The 15,161-nt window shown below is 55.8% G+C and overlaps 6 protein-coding genes across 6 annotated transcripts; 2 read left to right on the top strand and 4 right to left on the bottom strand.

Annotated features, from left to right (window-relative positions):
* Positions 1-613: 613 nt before the first annotated feature.
* Positions 614-1,618, top strand: GLOTRDRAFT_117274 (S-adenosyl-L-methionine-dependent methyltransferase; the record flags this gene model as incomplete). Its single annotated transcript, XM_007870339.1, has 4 exons — positions 614-948; positions 1,007-1,088; positions 1,149-1,346; positions 1,436-1,618. The coding sequence occupies exons 1-4, from the start codon at positions 662-664 to the stop codon at positions 1,616-1,618; spliced, it is 750 nt and encodes a 249-aa protein (XP_007868530.1). The 5' UTR covers positions 614-661.
* Positions 1,619-2,660: 1,042 nt separating this feature from the next.
* GLOTRDRAFT_131530 (uncharacterized protein) lies at positions 2,661-3,437 on the bottom strand (the record flags this gene model as incomplete). Its single annotated transcript, XM_007870338.1, has 1 exon — positions 2,661-3,437. The coding sequence occupies one exon, from the start codon at positions 3,435-3,437 to the stop codon at positions 2,661-2,663; it is 777 nt and encodes a 258-aa protein (XP_007868529.1).
* Positions 3,438-3,553: 116 nt separating this feature from the next.
* Positions 3,554-4,336, bottom strand: GLOTRDRAFT_131529 (uncharacterized protein; the record flags this gene model as incomplete). The annotated part of the gene is made up of 1 exon (XM_007870337.1): positions 3,554-4,336. One exon carries the CDS (start codon positions 4,334-4,336, stop codon positions 3,554-3,556), a length of 783 nt encoding a protein of 260 aa, XP_007868528.1.
* A 646-nt stretch (positions 4,337-4,982) lies between these two features.
* On the bottom strand, positions 4,983-7,186 carry GLOTRDRAFT_131528 (Zinc/iron permease; the record flags this gene model as incomplete). Its single annotated transcript, XM_007870336.1, has 5 exons — positions 4,983-5,446; positions 5,625-5,700; positions 5,986-6,722; positions 6,775-6,990; positions 7,042-7,186. The coding sequence occupies 5 exons, from the start codon at positions 7,184-7,186 to the stop codon at positions 4,983-4,985; spliced, it is 1,638 nt and encodes a 545-aa protein (XP_007868527.1).
* A 1,231-nt stretch (positions 7,187-8,417) lies between these two features.
* On the top strand, positions 8,418-9,241 carry GLOTRDRAFT_131527 (uncharacterized protein; the record flags this gene model as incomplete). Its single annotated transcript, XM_007870335.1, has 3 exons — positions 8,418-8,829; positions 8,875-8,978; positions 9,146-9,241. 3 exons carry the CDS (start codon positions 8,418-8,420, stop codon positions 9,239-9,241), a joined length of 612 nt encoding a protein of 203 aa, XP_007868526.1.
* Positions 9,242-9,983: 742 nt separating this feature from the next.
* Positions 9,984-12,899, bottom strand: GLOTRDRAFT_131526 (uncharacterized protein; the record flags this gene model as incomplete). The annotated part of the gene is made up of 7 exons (XM_007870334.1): positions 9,984-10,515; positions 10,567-10,829; positions 10,878-10,977; positions 11,034-11,259; positions 11,321-11,606; positions 11,658-12,819; positions 12,874-12,899. 7 exons carry the CDS (start codon positions 12,897-12,899, stop codon positions 9,984-9,986), a joined length of 2,595 nt encoding a protein of 864 aa, XP_007868525.1.
* Between the last annotated feature and the right edge of the window lie 2,262 nt (positions 12,900-15,161).

The following is a 15,161-nucleotide window of genomic DNA, read 5'->3' as shown; positions in this document are numbered from 1 at the left end:
TGCAATTGAAAGACGTGTGGCATCTTCTGCGCACCCATTGCGAGAAGTCACAGATCCCACGCCCCCATCGTCGGCGGCATCTAATCTGATAAGATCACTGATGCCCCCCTCGGCCGAGCGTCCACGTACGGCCAGACATTGTGGCACCACTGTGGTTTGAGCCTCCACCACCCCGCCGAACAAAAACGCAATCACCTGGATACACATTAATGCTCTGGGTGCCGTTGCTGCGTAGCACGACTGCTACGGTGGGTCTTCACATGCACAGGCGGCCAATATTCGCCCGTCTCTACGCGTGCAAATTTCCAGACTCACCTGATATTTTTATCATGTCGTAACCAATCCTGTGCCGAGCCGCGTCTACGAGCGATGCCGCAGCCACGCACGGTCTAATCTGATTAGATTACGACGCCCGCCGGCAGGACTACCCCCGCGAGCGTACGAACAGCGTAAGAAGGACGGGAGGGGCAGCGGTACGGCCCCATCTCACTCGAGTCCTGCCCTGACGATGGCCGCCATGATTCGCGCGCAGGCCCTACTCAGGACTCCCTGGGCACGCAGCCCACCGCGCTATAAAGGCCTCAGTGTATTCGCCACCTCCACCCAGCCCACCCACACCCACACCCACACTCCAAAGCACAACCTCCACACCAGCAACGACATGTCTCAGTCCGCGAGCCTTCCCCCCGCGAGCAGGCCCTACTTTGAAGGCACCGAGTACGCGCCGCTGCTCGCGCAGGACGCGCGGTTCCACGAGTGGTGCCGCGAGGACGAGTACCACGCCGCGCGCCTCGTCAAGCCCGACCCCGTCGTCGACCATGTGATCAGGAATACCAAGGAGAAGGGGCTGCCGGCGATCTTCATCAGCCCCATGCAGGGCAAGTTCTTGGGGATCATGGTGAAGGTGACCGGCGCGAGGCGCGTGCTGGAGCTGGGCACGCTCGGCGGGTGGGTGTCCCTAGGTCTTTCGAGTGATGGGCCGGTTGCTGATTGCAGCTGGGGATAGGTTGTCCGCGATCTACATGGCGCGCGCCCTCCCTGCCGACGGGCAGCTCGTCACCCTCGAGTACAGCCCCAAGCACGCCGAGGTCCGCTTTCCATCTCCCACCACCACTTCCCCAGATCCCATCACTAACTAAACGCTTTAGGTAGCGAAGGAGAACATCGCGCACGCGGGGCTGTCCTCCAAAGTGCAGATCATCGTCGGCGACGGCAGCGCGAGCCTGGAGAAGCTCCGCGCGGACGGCGCGCCGCCGTTCGACATGGCGTTCATCGACGCGGACAGCGAGCACGTCGCGGACTACGTGCGCCTCGCCAAGCCGCTCCTGCGCCAGGGCGCGCTCGTCGTGAGTGTCGCCTTCCCCCTCCTCTGCCTCCTCCTCCCCCGCCGCGCCGGCCGCCATACAAGCAAACGCTGATGCAGACGCCCACACAGCTCGTGGACAACATGGTCAACGCGGGCTGGGTCTCCGACCCCAGCGTCACCGACGACACGCGCGTCGCGGGCGTGCGCCGCCTGCTCGAGCAGCTCAAGGACGACGCGGAGCTTGAGGCGACGACCGTCCAGACCGTCGGGGTGCGCTACTGGGACGGGTTCCTCGCGGCCGTCAAGCTCTGATTCGACGTCGAGTCAGTCGTGTGGAAGGGAACGCTGATTCAACTCAGCGGGTGTTGTTTCGTTGGGGTAGTACGATTAGCGTCGTGGTTTGTTGTTCTAGTAGTCTGAGCACGGGAGTTGATCTGAACCATCTTGATCCATATTTATCTCCCCAAGGATAGGAGATACCAAAGAAACAATCGACAGTACTGTCAATCATGATCCAAGTGGCTGGAGGTCGTGTTCAATCACGGCCGGGCGAAGGTCCAAGGGGAGAGACGGCTTCCAACCAGTTCCAACCCCATCGCCCAGAGATGTCGCATACTGAGACGTCCAAGAACGGGTCAGTGGTGGCCCAGCGACCGCTGAGAAACAGTCCGCGAGCGGGAACTGCGATCCTCCCTTCACCGGGAAGCGAAGAGGGCAGCACACGCCGCTTCTCGTCATCAAGGACTGAGAGCCGAGATAAGTGACTCGCAGCTAGGTCAGGGTGTCCCTAGGCACGCGCACTGTCCTTATCCCGCACTGCCCGGGGCTCGTCGGTGTTATCCGGCTGGCAGTATGCGTGCATGGATAGCCCTTTCGAGTCGCCGCCCCGGCGCCCACCGTACGACAGCTTGTCTCAAGCCGGAATGTCGGGATGAGGCGCACTCGGACACCCACGATGGTGCCAGTCCACATTCGATCAGGTGAGTGAATTGTAAACAAGACATCATTGAAGAACTGGAGGGAGGGCGAGTCTGAGATGCACAGGATCTGTCGTGGAGGCTGGGGCTTTCCAGGGCATGTCTGGGGAGCTATTTGCCACGAGGTGTCCAAGGTGAGGGCAGACGTGTTCGTGGTCTGTAACGCCGTGGCAGACTTGGTTGCGGAGCTCGAGGCATATTAGGATTCTGAGCTCGACAAGAAGCAACACATGGCCAGGGATGGAATGAGCCTTCAAGTTGAAATTCCCGAGGAAAGTAGTCAATGCTGCTGAGATATGGATTCCTAAAGCATTCCTTTGCTAAGTAAGTAAGTAGTTCCATGTAAGTGTACAGCAGGAAGTCTGAGTCCGGTGGCTTCAGTAATACAGATAGGCGTCGGAATATTCGTCTTCGTCTTCGATGTTATTTATATCCACCTTTCCGTCCCAGGTGAGCGTTTGGACAACCTTTTGTAACCGGTCCAGTTCGTCCTGGCCGAAGTTGATTGCTCTTCGAATATCAAGGTGCGGGAACTTGCGACGCCTAAGCTTCCGAGATCCCAGTGCTTCTTCGATGTCATCTATGAGATCCCCATCCCTGGATTCACCGTAAACCGCGCAAAATCGCACTTCATCCAATTGAAGATATTTCAGATGAGGGAATAGGGAAGCGTCAGGGTCAGGGTCAACGCGCAAGTCGGCAGTCTTTCGAGGATTCTTCTTTTTGTCATCTTTGGATAGGAGTGCCATAGGGAGATAGTCGGCCGCTGCCCTATGAACGCGAAGCTTTGTGACTGTCCTCATGTGCGCAAAGGACTTCTTCCACACATCAAAGTCGGGGACATTTTCAATTTGGAGATACTTCACATGGGAGAGTGGTAAGCACTTTCCGATCCTCTGCAGCACTGTCTCAAAATTGAACCCCGTGCGCATTGCTGTCAAGTGTATCTTTGCAGGGGTCTGATGAGAACACGATTCGTGCGAAAGTATGCTTGTCCACCCTTTGAGTTCCAGCGTCCAACCCAGGTGCGTGGTAACTGCTATGAGGAGAGTGCGGAGAGGCGGCGGGGCGGTGATCCGGTTGATGACGGAAACCATGGGTTCCAAAGCCTGCGGTTGCGTTTCCCTCCACAGGTCGTCCACCGTCAGGTGCATCGTACCCTCCGGCGGGAACGATATATGAGCTACAAGCTCGCACAAGGAATCACGTCGCAGTAGATGTCCAGACGTTCTAGGTGGGGGAGGATGACGTGGCACTTAGCGATGTGAGGCTAGACGTCCTCTCCGGAAATCATCGACGAGTCGTATATAGCGAGCGAGCGGAGAAGTGGAGTATGAAGGAGCAGCGCGAGGACGGCAGACACTGTCGACTTGGTCGAATGCCCGGACCAAGACAGGCGTGTAAGGGAAGGCAGCACCAAGATCCGAAAACAGTCCAACGGATATCCGGTCACATCAAGTTCTCGAAGCTGCGTGGGTATCAGAGTGGATATGAACGGCAGCGGTTCGCTGCTCGGTGAACCCCTTGTGTACAATGCGCTCAGTTTCAGGGATCGTAAGAGAGGCACTTGAGTAGGTTCCGAGCGGTGAAATGGTCGCAATAGGCGCCTTTGCACATTAAGATTGAGATCTTTCGCGCGGTGCATCTCGCCAACGATGGACCCGAACATTTCGCTACCTTCCCTGGAGTCCTCCATACTGCCGCTAACCGAAAGGGGTGCCTCCTTTGACCGAGCCAGCATTTCCTTCACGCATGGAAGCTTGGCCATGACGACTTCCGCCCATAGCCTGGGGGTTTGAAGAGCTACTTCGCGCCAGTGGTGGCGGACATGAGTGATACGAAAACGAGAGATATATGGGGGGACGGTGGTCCCATAATCGACATATTCGCTGGTGCTCAGTTCAGCATAGGCCATAAATACTTCGGCGAGCAGCTCGGGGGGCAGACGCGCGATGAGGAGTAGCGTGTTCAGCTGACGCTTGAGGTCTACGATTTCTCTACATTGCTGGGCGATCTGCTCCTCGATCTCGCGGCGAAGCCCGCCGAGCGCCATGCCATCTCGCGGAGAGGACGCTCTAAGGAAAGTGCTGCTCTCGGTGTTTAGCATGCCACGTTCATTGAGTGCACGCACTCGGAGTCTGACATCCTGGAGGTGGGCGGTTGTCGCTGTCTGGGAAGCATCGGAGTCGTCACAGCTGTGACACATCGTAGTTATGACAAGATGAACTCTCGAGTCGACTCGGACCACAACAGACGAGCCGCGCTTAGGAATCTGGAATGGAATGGCCTTCAAATTTTTCAGCGTGGCAGTATTATAGCAGTGTCACACCTACGCCTAACTTGGTGTATCAGCGTAAAACTCTTGTCGTCGATACCGATACCGATACCGATACTCTCGTACGTATTACACTCCTACCTATAAATACCCCCGGGCGATGTGCAGTAGCGTCCTAAGATATAATATAGCTACGAATGGAGAACGAAAATCCGTAGAAATTTGGATGCAGGTGTGCCATTCACTCAGCCAATGTGTTCATGTATCTCCTTGCCCGTCGATATGCATGATGGACTTCCCAATACTCCCTCCCTTGACCTTCCTTGTACTCTACGCCCTTCTTAATCGATCCTGCAATAAAAAAACCCCAAATCAACACTGCCCTCCCAAACCCCGTCCCCAAACCCCCAAACCCAAAAAACACTCACATCCCAACCAAACTCATGCCCGCCACGCCCGCGAGCAGCGCGCCGAGCGCGAGCGCCTGGCGCCGCCACCCCGCGCGCCAGCTCGCGGGGTCCATCACAAAGTCCGCGGCGAGCATCTCGACCGTCGCCGCGTAGATCAGCATGCCCGCGCTGAGCGCGCACATCCAGCCCGTGAGCGCGGCGGGCGCGGAGGACGCGAAACAGAGGAGGCCCGCGAGCGTGCCGAGCGGGGTGGTGAGCGCGAAGAGGACGGCGAGCGTGGGTTTGAGGAAGCGCAGGGCGCGCGCGCGCGGGGTTTTGGATGTGGTGCTGTGGGCTTCCGTGTCAGAGTGCTGGGGCGGGTGGGAGTGGGCGTGCGGGTGCGCGTGCGGGTGCTCGCCCGTGGGGAGCTGCGCGATCCGGATGCCGAGCGAGAGGCCCTCGAAGAGCTGGTGGAAGATTATTGCGAAGACGAGGGAGGCTATGAGATCAATTAGCTAGCTGCTGTGAGGTCGAGATGGCGAGGCGGAGGTGGGTGGATAAATGTGGAAGCACGCATGCAGCGAACCCTCGGGGACAGGAAGTGAACAGTGATATCATGGAAGGACAAGAAGCGGTAGGGCAAAGCAGGCGCTGGAAGGGAAAGAGATGGGACTCACTGAACCCGTTCCCGCTCGTGATCGCCAACGTGAGCCCGATGACGAGCGAGTGTATCATGATGCCCAGTTGGAGGACCTGTGATGCGTGCTGCCAGTCAGCCTGCGGCAAATGGGAGGAGGGAGAACGAAACAAGGGGAGCTGGCTTTCTCGGGGAGGGCGGGGAAAGGAGGGAGCGCGTGTGGGTTGAGGAAGAGAAGCGGGGCGCATACGGCTCCGGAGAGAGAAAGCCCCGAGGACGGAGGAAGTGTAGCGCAGACAAAGCATGAGCATACACCCCTCACCCACGATTCCGCGCATACACTCCCGCCTCCCCCCTTCTCCCCTCGCCTCGCCTCTCCAAACAAAACAACTCCGACTCACCAAAATCCCCACAACGACCCGTTTCCTCCCAATCCCCTCGCCCACCTCGCCCTCGCCCACCTCATCCCACCCGCCCCCGCCATGCCCGTGCCCGTGCCCGCCGTCGTGATGGTGGTGCCCGAGCGGCCCAAAATCGTAACTCTCCTCCAACGCGTCTTCCCCGCCGCCCTCCGTCGCCCCATCTATCTGCCGCTCATCGTCAACCTCACACTGATGCGGATGATGCGGATGCGGCCTGCCCCCGCCTGCCCCAAACGCGCCCGCGAGCTCCTCGGCCTGCAAGCTCCTCCGCCGCCGGCCGACGTGGCTCGCGTGCTGCGCGCGCGGCTCGTGGCGGTGGTGCCCACCCGAGAATATGTCCGCCTCGACACCGCGGTGGGCGTGCGCGTGCGCGTGGTAGGACTGCCGGCGCGAGGGGAAGAACTCGCTCTGCGCCTTCCTGGACGGGCGGGCGGGGAGGAGCTGGGATTGCGCGAGGGTGCTCCGGGGCGTGGTGGAGCGGTAGGGATGATGTGGGCGGAAGGAGCGCGGGAGCGTCTGCGCGAGGAGCGGGGTCGACTCACGCGCGGGGGCGGGGGACGCGGGGAGGGTGTACACGCCCTGCGCGGCGAGGTCGGACGTGTCGATGTCGGGTTGGTCTTCGGTGATGGTGGAGGAGGAGGGCGAGGACGCGAGCGGCGGGGAGGACGGCGGGGAGGGATACGATTGGAGGGTGTCGACGTACGACGTGGATATATCTGGTGCGAGCTTAGCTTTATGGGCATAGGGGCGGGGCAGGGAAAGACTCACACTCGACGAGGAAGATGGCGAGCAGGGAGCAGAGGACGATGAGGCCGGTGAAGCGGCCGGCGGGGTGGTCGGCGAGGGCGTCGAAGGCGTCCTGGAGGAGGTGCACGAAGGCGGTGGAGAGGATGACGCCCGTGCCAAAGTGCTTGCCGACGAAGAAGACGATGGGCGGGATGCGGAGCACGCGCACGCGCTTGGAGAGCGTCGGGAAGGACACCGCTGGGTGGGGCGGTTAGTCGTGGTAAACAAGGAGAAGAACGGAATGCGCACCGAAGAGCGAGACGAGGAAGATGATGGCCACGACGCCCAGGCGCGCGCCGAGGGCTTCGTCCACCTCTGCGGCCCTCCTCATCGTCGCGGACGCATGCGAGGGCTCTGATAGCGCAGAAGGCGGGTGCGGGGGCGCGATACGCATGCGTAGGCGTGGCGGGTGCGAGAGGCAGGGCGCGTTAACCAGGATACTGCAGTGTGCGCTGTGTATTAGAGCGGTGACGGGACGACCCAGGTTCCCCAGTAAAGGATGCGACTTCCGCTTCAAAACGCGTGCCTGGGACTGCGACGGTCGAGCGAGCAAGGAGATGAGGACCGCATCGGTGACCGCGCGGACGAATCCGAGCCAATTGATTATGACGCTATACTCCTAACCCTAGCGCACGGCAAGTGCCGGGAGTCGACTCATCGTACGTGTACTCGATGATTGCCGCAGTTTAAACACTGAACGCCAGGCTTCCTCAGTGCATTTTCTTCTCAAGATCATATGGCGCTTGCAGCTCGGCGAGATATCGAGGAGCGGATCGCCCAGCGATATACAGAAATCGTCGACCTCAAGCGTCAGCTGAACACGCTAGTCCTCATTCATGCGCGTCTGCCACCTGAGCTGCTGGCCGAGGTATTTATGGCCTGTGCTCAAATAAGCATCAGCCAGTACGACAAGCAATTCTATGGGTCCCCCGCCCGCCAGTACCGTTGTCGTTTTCGTATCGCTCAAGTCTGCCATCACTGGCGCGAAGTAGCTCTTCAAACCCCCCGGCTATGGACATCACTCGTTATGGTTAAGCTTCCGTGCTTGAACGAAATGCTGGCTCGGTCGAAAGACGCGCCTCTATCGATCACGGGCAGCATGGGGAACTCCGTGGAGGTAATAGGCCTGTTCAGATCCGTTGTTGGCGAGCTACACCGCCTAAGACATCTCAATCTTACCCGTGCGAACAGATATATTGCGACAATTTCACCGCTCCGGACCTACTCCAGTGCCCCTCTTGCGATCCTTGAAATTGAGTGCCAGCACATCGTACACAGAGCCTCTCGCACGGAGCACCGAGCCGCTGCCGCTCATATCAACTCTAGTGCCCACGCAACTCCGAGAGCTGGATATGTCCGGATTCCCGCTCGACTCTTTTCGAACGTTGGTGCTTCCATCCCTTACAAGCTTGTCTTGGTCTGGGCATTCGATCAAGTCGACCGTGTCTGCCGTCCTCGCTCTGCTCCGTGATACTCCACTTCTCCCCTCACTCGCCTTATATAACGCGGTGGTGGCCGGAGAGGACCTCTTGCCCCATACCACGAAGTGTCACGCCAACCTCCCTCACTTGCAACGTCTTGATATCCACTGTGCTGTCGTTCCCTGCGCGGAGCTCGTGGCGCGTATGTCGTTTCCGCCGGAGGCTGCGGTGCAGTTGAAGGTGGACGACTTGTCAGACGAAGTCCCTCCTCAGGCTCTGGAAGCCATGCTTGCTGTCATTAAGAAGATCTCCGACCCGCAGCCGCTTCGTACTCTCCTCATAACAAGCGCACTCAACTACCGTCATGCGCTGGAATTCAAAGGGTGGACAAGTGTACTTCCCAACGAATCGGGTTCGCACCCGCCCGCTGCAAAGATACGCTTGACAGCAATGAACTCGGGGCCTGAGGCCGAGCCGGTAGTGCAGAAAATGGAAAGATGCTTACCGCTCTCCGATGTGAAGTATCTCCCAATTGAAGATGTGCCCAGCTTTGACGCGTGGAAGAAGTCGTTCGGGCACATGAGGGAGGTCACGAAGCTGCCGCGTCTACTTACGGGTTAGCCGCCGACTATCTCACCACCGCGCTTCGTGTCCACAATAGGCAAAAGGAAGACTCCTGGGAAGCAAAATGCCGACTCGCGAGACGTGGAAGATGACGATCCCCACGTCCATCTGTTTCCTCATCCCAAACACCTTCATTTGGACGTAAGTGCGACTTTGCGAGGATCACGATGATTACATACACGGAGGGGGATTTCGTAGATGACATCGAGGCAGCACTGGGATCACGGAAAGTCAGGCATCGCAAGTTCCCACACCTTGATGTCCGAAGAGCAACCAACTTCGACCGGCAGGAACTGAATCGGCTACAGGGGGTTGTCAGAACACTCACCTGGGACGAAGACGTGAATATCGAGGACATCGAAGAAGACGGCGATGAATATTCTGACAATTCCGATTATGCGTGAAACTGCGCCTCTCAGATGATACAGTGTTGTGCCAGTTCCGAACTAGTGGACGAAAGTTCGGAGAACCGTCAACTCGTCCACTAGTTCCGTTTACTTTTGGATAACTTTCCGGCGGAACTGTGGCGCGAGCAGTCCTCCTCAGTTCCCGTCGAGATGTTGAGTTCCCCGTCCGTTCTGATTGCGGGGATGATGGGTTGCTCTCTATAGTCTTGAACTCATGCGCTTAGCTAAGGTTTTTCACCGTATATATGGTAGTGAGTGGAAAAGTTGACCTCCGTGGGCAGGTTGACGAAAAGTCAACGGTTCCTAAACTTTGTAGAACTAGTTGCTTAGTTGACGAAACAACTAAACTAACTGGCGTCAACCGGCCCAACACTGGGCACCAATACCCCAAACCAGAACAATCTGTCCTTTGGTCACCAAGCAGCCCGGCTGCACCATAGTGCCATGTATGGAAATATGGTGCAGCCGGGCTGCAGCATGGATAATCATGCAAGACTTAGTTCGATGGCTTCAGGTAAGTTTCCCTTTCACCTTTTCGTGCCTTTTGGGATATACTAGGTTGGGTTCATTAAGGCATATAAACCTGCAGACAGTGGGTTATTTGATTGCATAGATGAAAGTTATCAGAAAGCATCAGCACGTGGGGGAGGCAAAGCGAGATAAACTCATCAGGGAAGTAGTTGCATCTGAAGTAGCCTACTTGTGTCTAGATGTCACAATAGAGATGCTGTGCCATGGACTACACCATCTTTGGGCGTTTGATCTCCACAAACACGAACTTCTTCAGACAAGAGAGACTGATGCGAGACTTGCCAGGATCCAGAAGCTCACCGCCCAGACGTTTGTGAACCATCTCTCGTATCTTGTTGACATCAGACGTGATGCAATTCCCCTTCAGCACAGCGGTAACCACCTGTTGAGCGTATGCGGTTTCGCCTCTGACCTCGCGAAGGTATTGGCCCTCGGGATAGTATTGAGCAGAGCCTAACCCCTTTGTTGGTGCTTCATACGTCTTGGAGTCAAGGACCATCAGTGCGAGAGCCAAGAAGGGGACTCTGGGGAGAGTCTTATCTGCAAGGTTGGGCAGAGCCAGTGCGAGGTTGTGGATCAATCGTTGGGCGGCGGGATTGGTAGTGACATCTCCATATAACCTGTCAATGTCACACGATAACTCGGTCAAATGACAGAGGTTGTAGCAATAAAAGTGGCCACCCGTGGCCAGTGTCTTGATGGGGGTGTATATGCAATGCATAATATTGGGGGGTTGGATGCTACATCCCAGAATCAGCAATTGGCCATCCAGAAATCGGTGGAAGACTTACAGGACATCTCCTGGTACGAGACAAATGGTGCCGATCCGTTCCACCATGTTGCAATCATGGACGAGTTGATGCAAACTCATTTTTGCAGCTGTGTCAAATCGGTCTCGCACCTCCTCTCGGGATTTCAAACCTTCGGTGCGGATTTTCAACAGAGTCCAGAACTTCACTCCATCTCTGATCGCCATCCACGTTGCCGCGCCACCTGCATCGTGGTGGGTGTGCAAGACAAATCCGGCGTGCGTGAGCAGGTCCCACATGACCAACTGAAAGGTATCAGGGTGCAGTAACTGTGGGCCAGCTATCCTTGCCACCTGCTCGAGGAGTTCGCGGGCCTCTTCAGAGTCTGGCGGCGGGAATGCAAAGTCGGTCATGCGATTTTGATACATCGCGAGGTACTGCTCATTTAATGCGCTGGGGAGTAAATGTCAGTGCACTCCAAAGAAAGCCAGCGAGACGGAGTAGCGTACGCAATGAACCAAGGAGTTCCCGCATGGCTAGGTGCATATGGGTCTAGCAGATTACCGCAAACTTTGGGACGACGTTGGGTACCGGGCCTCGTAGCCATGTCAATGAATTCCCCTAAAGTATTTTCACTATGGATGACGGGTGGTGTGGCAAGGAATTTCGCTGTGGCCTTCCCCTCCTTGACCAGCCAAGCATGCTTCAAGTCATACTCCATTCGCTTCTTAGCATCTACAATGCGCATCACCGCCAAGATCAGGACTCAAGGACTAAGGATATCAAGAAATCGAACCTTGGTACTCGACTGTATTGCGAAGAGAACCTTTATATAACTCCAATGAACGACAATCAAACTTATATTGTGTACCAGGAAGTTTGAACCCGCGCACGAGGACCGGAATACCCTTGGAGAGCTTCTCCTTGATGAGGCCCACCACCGTGATCGAATCCTCCGTAGAAGGATGAATGCTGTCTTGACACATGGACTGAATGTCCAGGGCATAGACTAATGGCTCGCTGCCATCAGCCGGGTTTAGAGCGTCAGGTGCAGCGGCCATTGCACGGGCGACATCAATATCCTATGACCAAATTGAGTAAATATGGGTCTGCGTAGATTCCATAAGACGTACCTGGGTGTATTTACCTTCCACAAAGGCCCAAGGAAGGAATGATCGGACCCCATTTGCCCAAGTGACCTGTTCAGTACCGGGGGGGAACTGCGGTCCCTCCAAACCATCAATCAAGGAAGGTAGTGTCATGGTATCTGTTGAATCATGTCCCTCCTGTTGATCCAGGGTCGCGTCAGCATGCTCAGACGTATTTGGGGAGACTTCAGGAGCACAATTCTCATGTCCGGGGTTGCCAAAGGTTGGGAGAGCGAGTTCACTACCCAGCAGAGTGAGAGCTCCCTCGAAGGGGTCATTAGTACCAGGCAATGTCGTCCCAGGAGATGTTGTCCTGTCATGGGCTGGAGACATTGCTCGTTCCTGCGTAGATGAGGAAACATTGGGGGACTCATGTTCGCGCATACCATCATCAGGCACCGGTCCTTGCGGCATCGGCAGTAGGTTATTGAGGACAGACATGTCATTGATCTGGATCGAGGAGGAAGGTTGCGGCAGCTGCTCATCTTCCTCAAGCTGAGAGAGCCTCCGTTGGGTGCCACGGCCATGTCCATGCCCTTGAGTGCAGGATCCATGACTGGAAGATGTGTCTGCTTTAATATCTTGCTGACGCAAGGTAGCTGCAACATGCCGGGCTACATCCTGCCCCTTGATTACCCCATTTTTGAGGAAAGTGGACTTGCCTTTCGAACCACATGAGCGTGAGTCCATCCAGTGAGGCTTACTCAGGTGTGTGCCGCTGCCAGCCAATAGCACAGCCTGCTGGATGAGAGGGTGATGTGCAAGCGGAATAACATCGTCCCATACTTGCCAAAGGCCGCTATTCGCTTTCCAGCAGACTTGTTCGTTGCCGAGCTGGGTGCAGATCCAAATGTCACCAACCCGAGGCACATCCGCTGAACCTGCAGCAGAGAGGGGAGGGGGAACAGGTCCCGCAAAGACAGCGAACCAGACAATATTGAGTGAATTGGGATATGGCCAGGTAGCAGGAATTTGCCCCGAAAGCTTGAAATTCATGGTTTCGGCGGTAATACCAAGTGCTGGATCACCCTGAGGTGCCCTCACACTGTACAGATCCACAGGCGGCGAGGTAGGCACATTCTGTGCCGCTGGAACAGCCGAGCTGGGCATATGCTGCAGCCATGGAATCACCTGCTCAGGCTGGTCGCTAAATATTTATATAAGACGCAGGCAATGTTGAGCTGAAACCAAGGTCACGTACCAGCGTACGTGAAAACGACCGAACATGAGGCAATGATTCAGTCCAACACAAGCAAGCTAAGTGACAAGGATCGGCTGCTTAGTTATTATCATAGCTGAATTGAAAGAACATACTTGCACAGCTTATACTTATGGTAGATGCCACACGAAATCAAGTGGCACAGGTTTGCTGGTGAGAAAAATCCAGCCAGACTGTTGACTCATGTGCTGATGTGGTGTTGTGACGTGACAATGTGATGTGATGATGGCAGCCACTCGGCTCTCCGGTTATGGCTAACCGGGCTGCCGCCGCATGTCCCAATTTGGATGGCAGACCCAGCCGGGCTGGGGCACCATTTCCCAAATTGGAGGGCAGATGCAGCCGGGCTGGATGGCATAATAAACAAGATGGTGATGTAGGCAATGCGTAGATATTATACACAGTGTGCTTTTTAAGGAATGAAACTGATGAGTTATTACCATCTGTGGGCAGTTGTAGCTGCCCGGGTGGTATGCGTAATGGGTTCATCCAGCTGCCTTACCAGTGGATTGTCCTGCAGCATGCATTCCAGCGCCATGCGAAGGTCACGAAGGTCACGACTCATCTCCTCGCCTCGTGTGGCCTTGGAGCGCAACTGCTTGAGCCCCTCGCGACAGGTATATACATACGTGCGCAAATTCTTGAAGGTACCCAGAGTCCTTCCAAATGCACAAGCCATGTCTGCATACGTAACAAGGGGTCCATCCTGCAACATCACCGATGGCGCAGCACCAGAGTCCGGCCATGGCATGCCAATATGTGCAGCAATACATTGGGCAGATGTTAGGAAGCAATGTCCTAACTGGTCGTCCTGAGATAACTGGGCCACGTGCCAACAGTTATGTCGTCACTACCTCAGTAAGCGTACTGAAAGGTAGGTCTGGCCGGGCCAATGCCAACGGTCAAGTCAAGAGTCCAGGTAATCGCTGTATTCAACAGGAGGTTGAACTAAGGAATACATGGGTTTTCCTACAGTATATATAGTAACTGGTATAGGGGTTAATACCCAAAGAAGAGAACAATAAGAAAGGACGCGTAAGCTGTCCTGTGAGAACGTAACTCAGAGAAATGAGAAATACAAGGGCGCCCATTGGTAGAAGGTGAGTCAAGGGAGATAACGTGTGAGAAGAAGATAGCGTCCATGGGAAGGTTTACTCAGAGAAAGGTACTGTCCAATAGCAATGCTCGGAATGGAAATGGAATGAGATAAGCATGGGAAAATCATAACAGCAGACAGTTCAATCTGATAATGGGACCACGCGGTATTGCGACTGCTGCATATGTTGATAAGCCTCAGGATCGTCTGACCCCCGAAAACGAGGACTCAGCATGTCGTACAAGCCCCCCGGAGCTTATTCGACACAGCGCTCACCCGCCTCTAGGCTTCTATGGGCTCTAAAGACTTGCTCTGTTTTAGCTCCGGACTTCCTCACATCCTTGAGGCGTACACGGACCCATTCCACGATTTATCTCCGTGAACAGGAGCTCCGGAGCGACTTAACCAATGCAACGTCTAGATGAATTAGCTCCGGGGCCCGCGGTGATAAGCCCCAACGATCTTCTGACCCCAGAAATTGCGAGATTGACACATCGTACATCCCCTCCAAAGCTTATTCGACACCACCTGTCGAACTGCTTACGCTACAAGTAACCGGCGAAGGGTTCTGGATTTAATTCCGGACCTTCTAACGTCCTCAAGGCAGGCGCAGATCAACAATATGATTTACCTCCGCAGCCAGACGCTCCGAAGTCAACCGGAAGAATACTTTCGTAACTAATTATCTCCGGGAACGGCGGAGGCCCGCGTCGCAGTGAGTCATTGGTATTGCCACTCCCCAGTCATCACGCCCCTTCGTTTCCGTCAACGCGACCGAGTCAGCGGACGTAAATCGACGGCCGGACGGAACGTATCAGTCAGCAAACGGCCGGAGCTAAAACCGCACGTGGTCGGCCTGCAGTACCGCGTGATGAGGCACTTTAAGCGAGCATGGACGCGTCGAGGATACCTCTAGGACCTAGGACGAGCAGGTGGAAACACGGTAGGGTCGTATGGGACACGGTATAGCGGTGGGCAAAGGCTGAGTAATTGTGTGGGTTGCGGAGCATATTTGTTATTTAACTCCGGACGGGCGCAAAGCCATTCCAATGGTATAAAAATGTATGGAGCGTAGTGGAAAATACAAGTTTTTTTGTACTTCACCCCTCAGCGTACCAGAATTATCGTCTCAGCGACCCTCGGAGTCCCTTCGCGTCGGACTTAGCGTCTACAA

The sequence above is a fragment of the Gloeophyllum trabeum genome, assembly GCF_000344685.1.
Source record: "Gloeophyllum trabeum ATCC 11539 unplaced genomic scaffold GLOTRscaffold_00011, whole genome shotgun sequence".
NCBI lineage: Eukaryota > Fungi > Basidiomycota > Agaricomycetes > Gloeophyllales > Gloeophyllaceae > Gloeophyllum > Gloeophyllum trabeum.
This window is presented reverse-complemented; position numbering and strand designations above follow the sequence as displayed.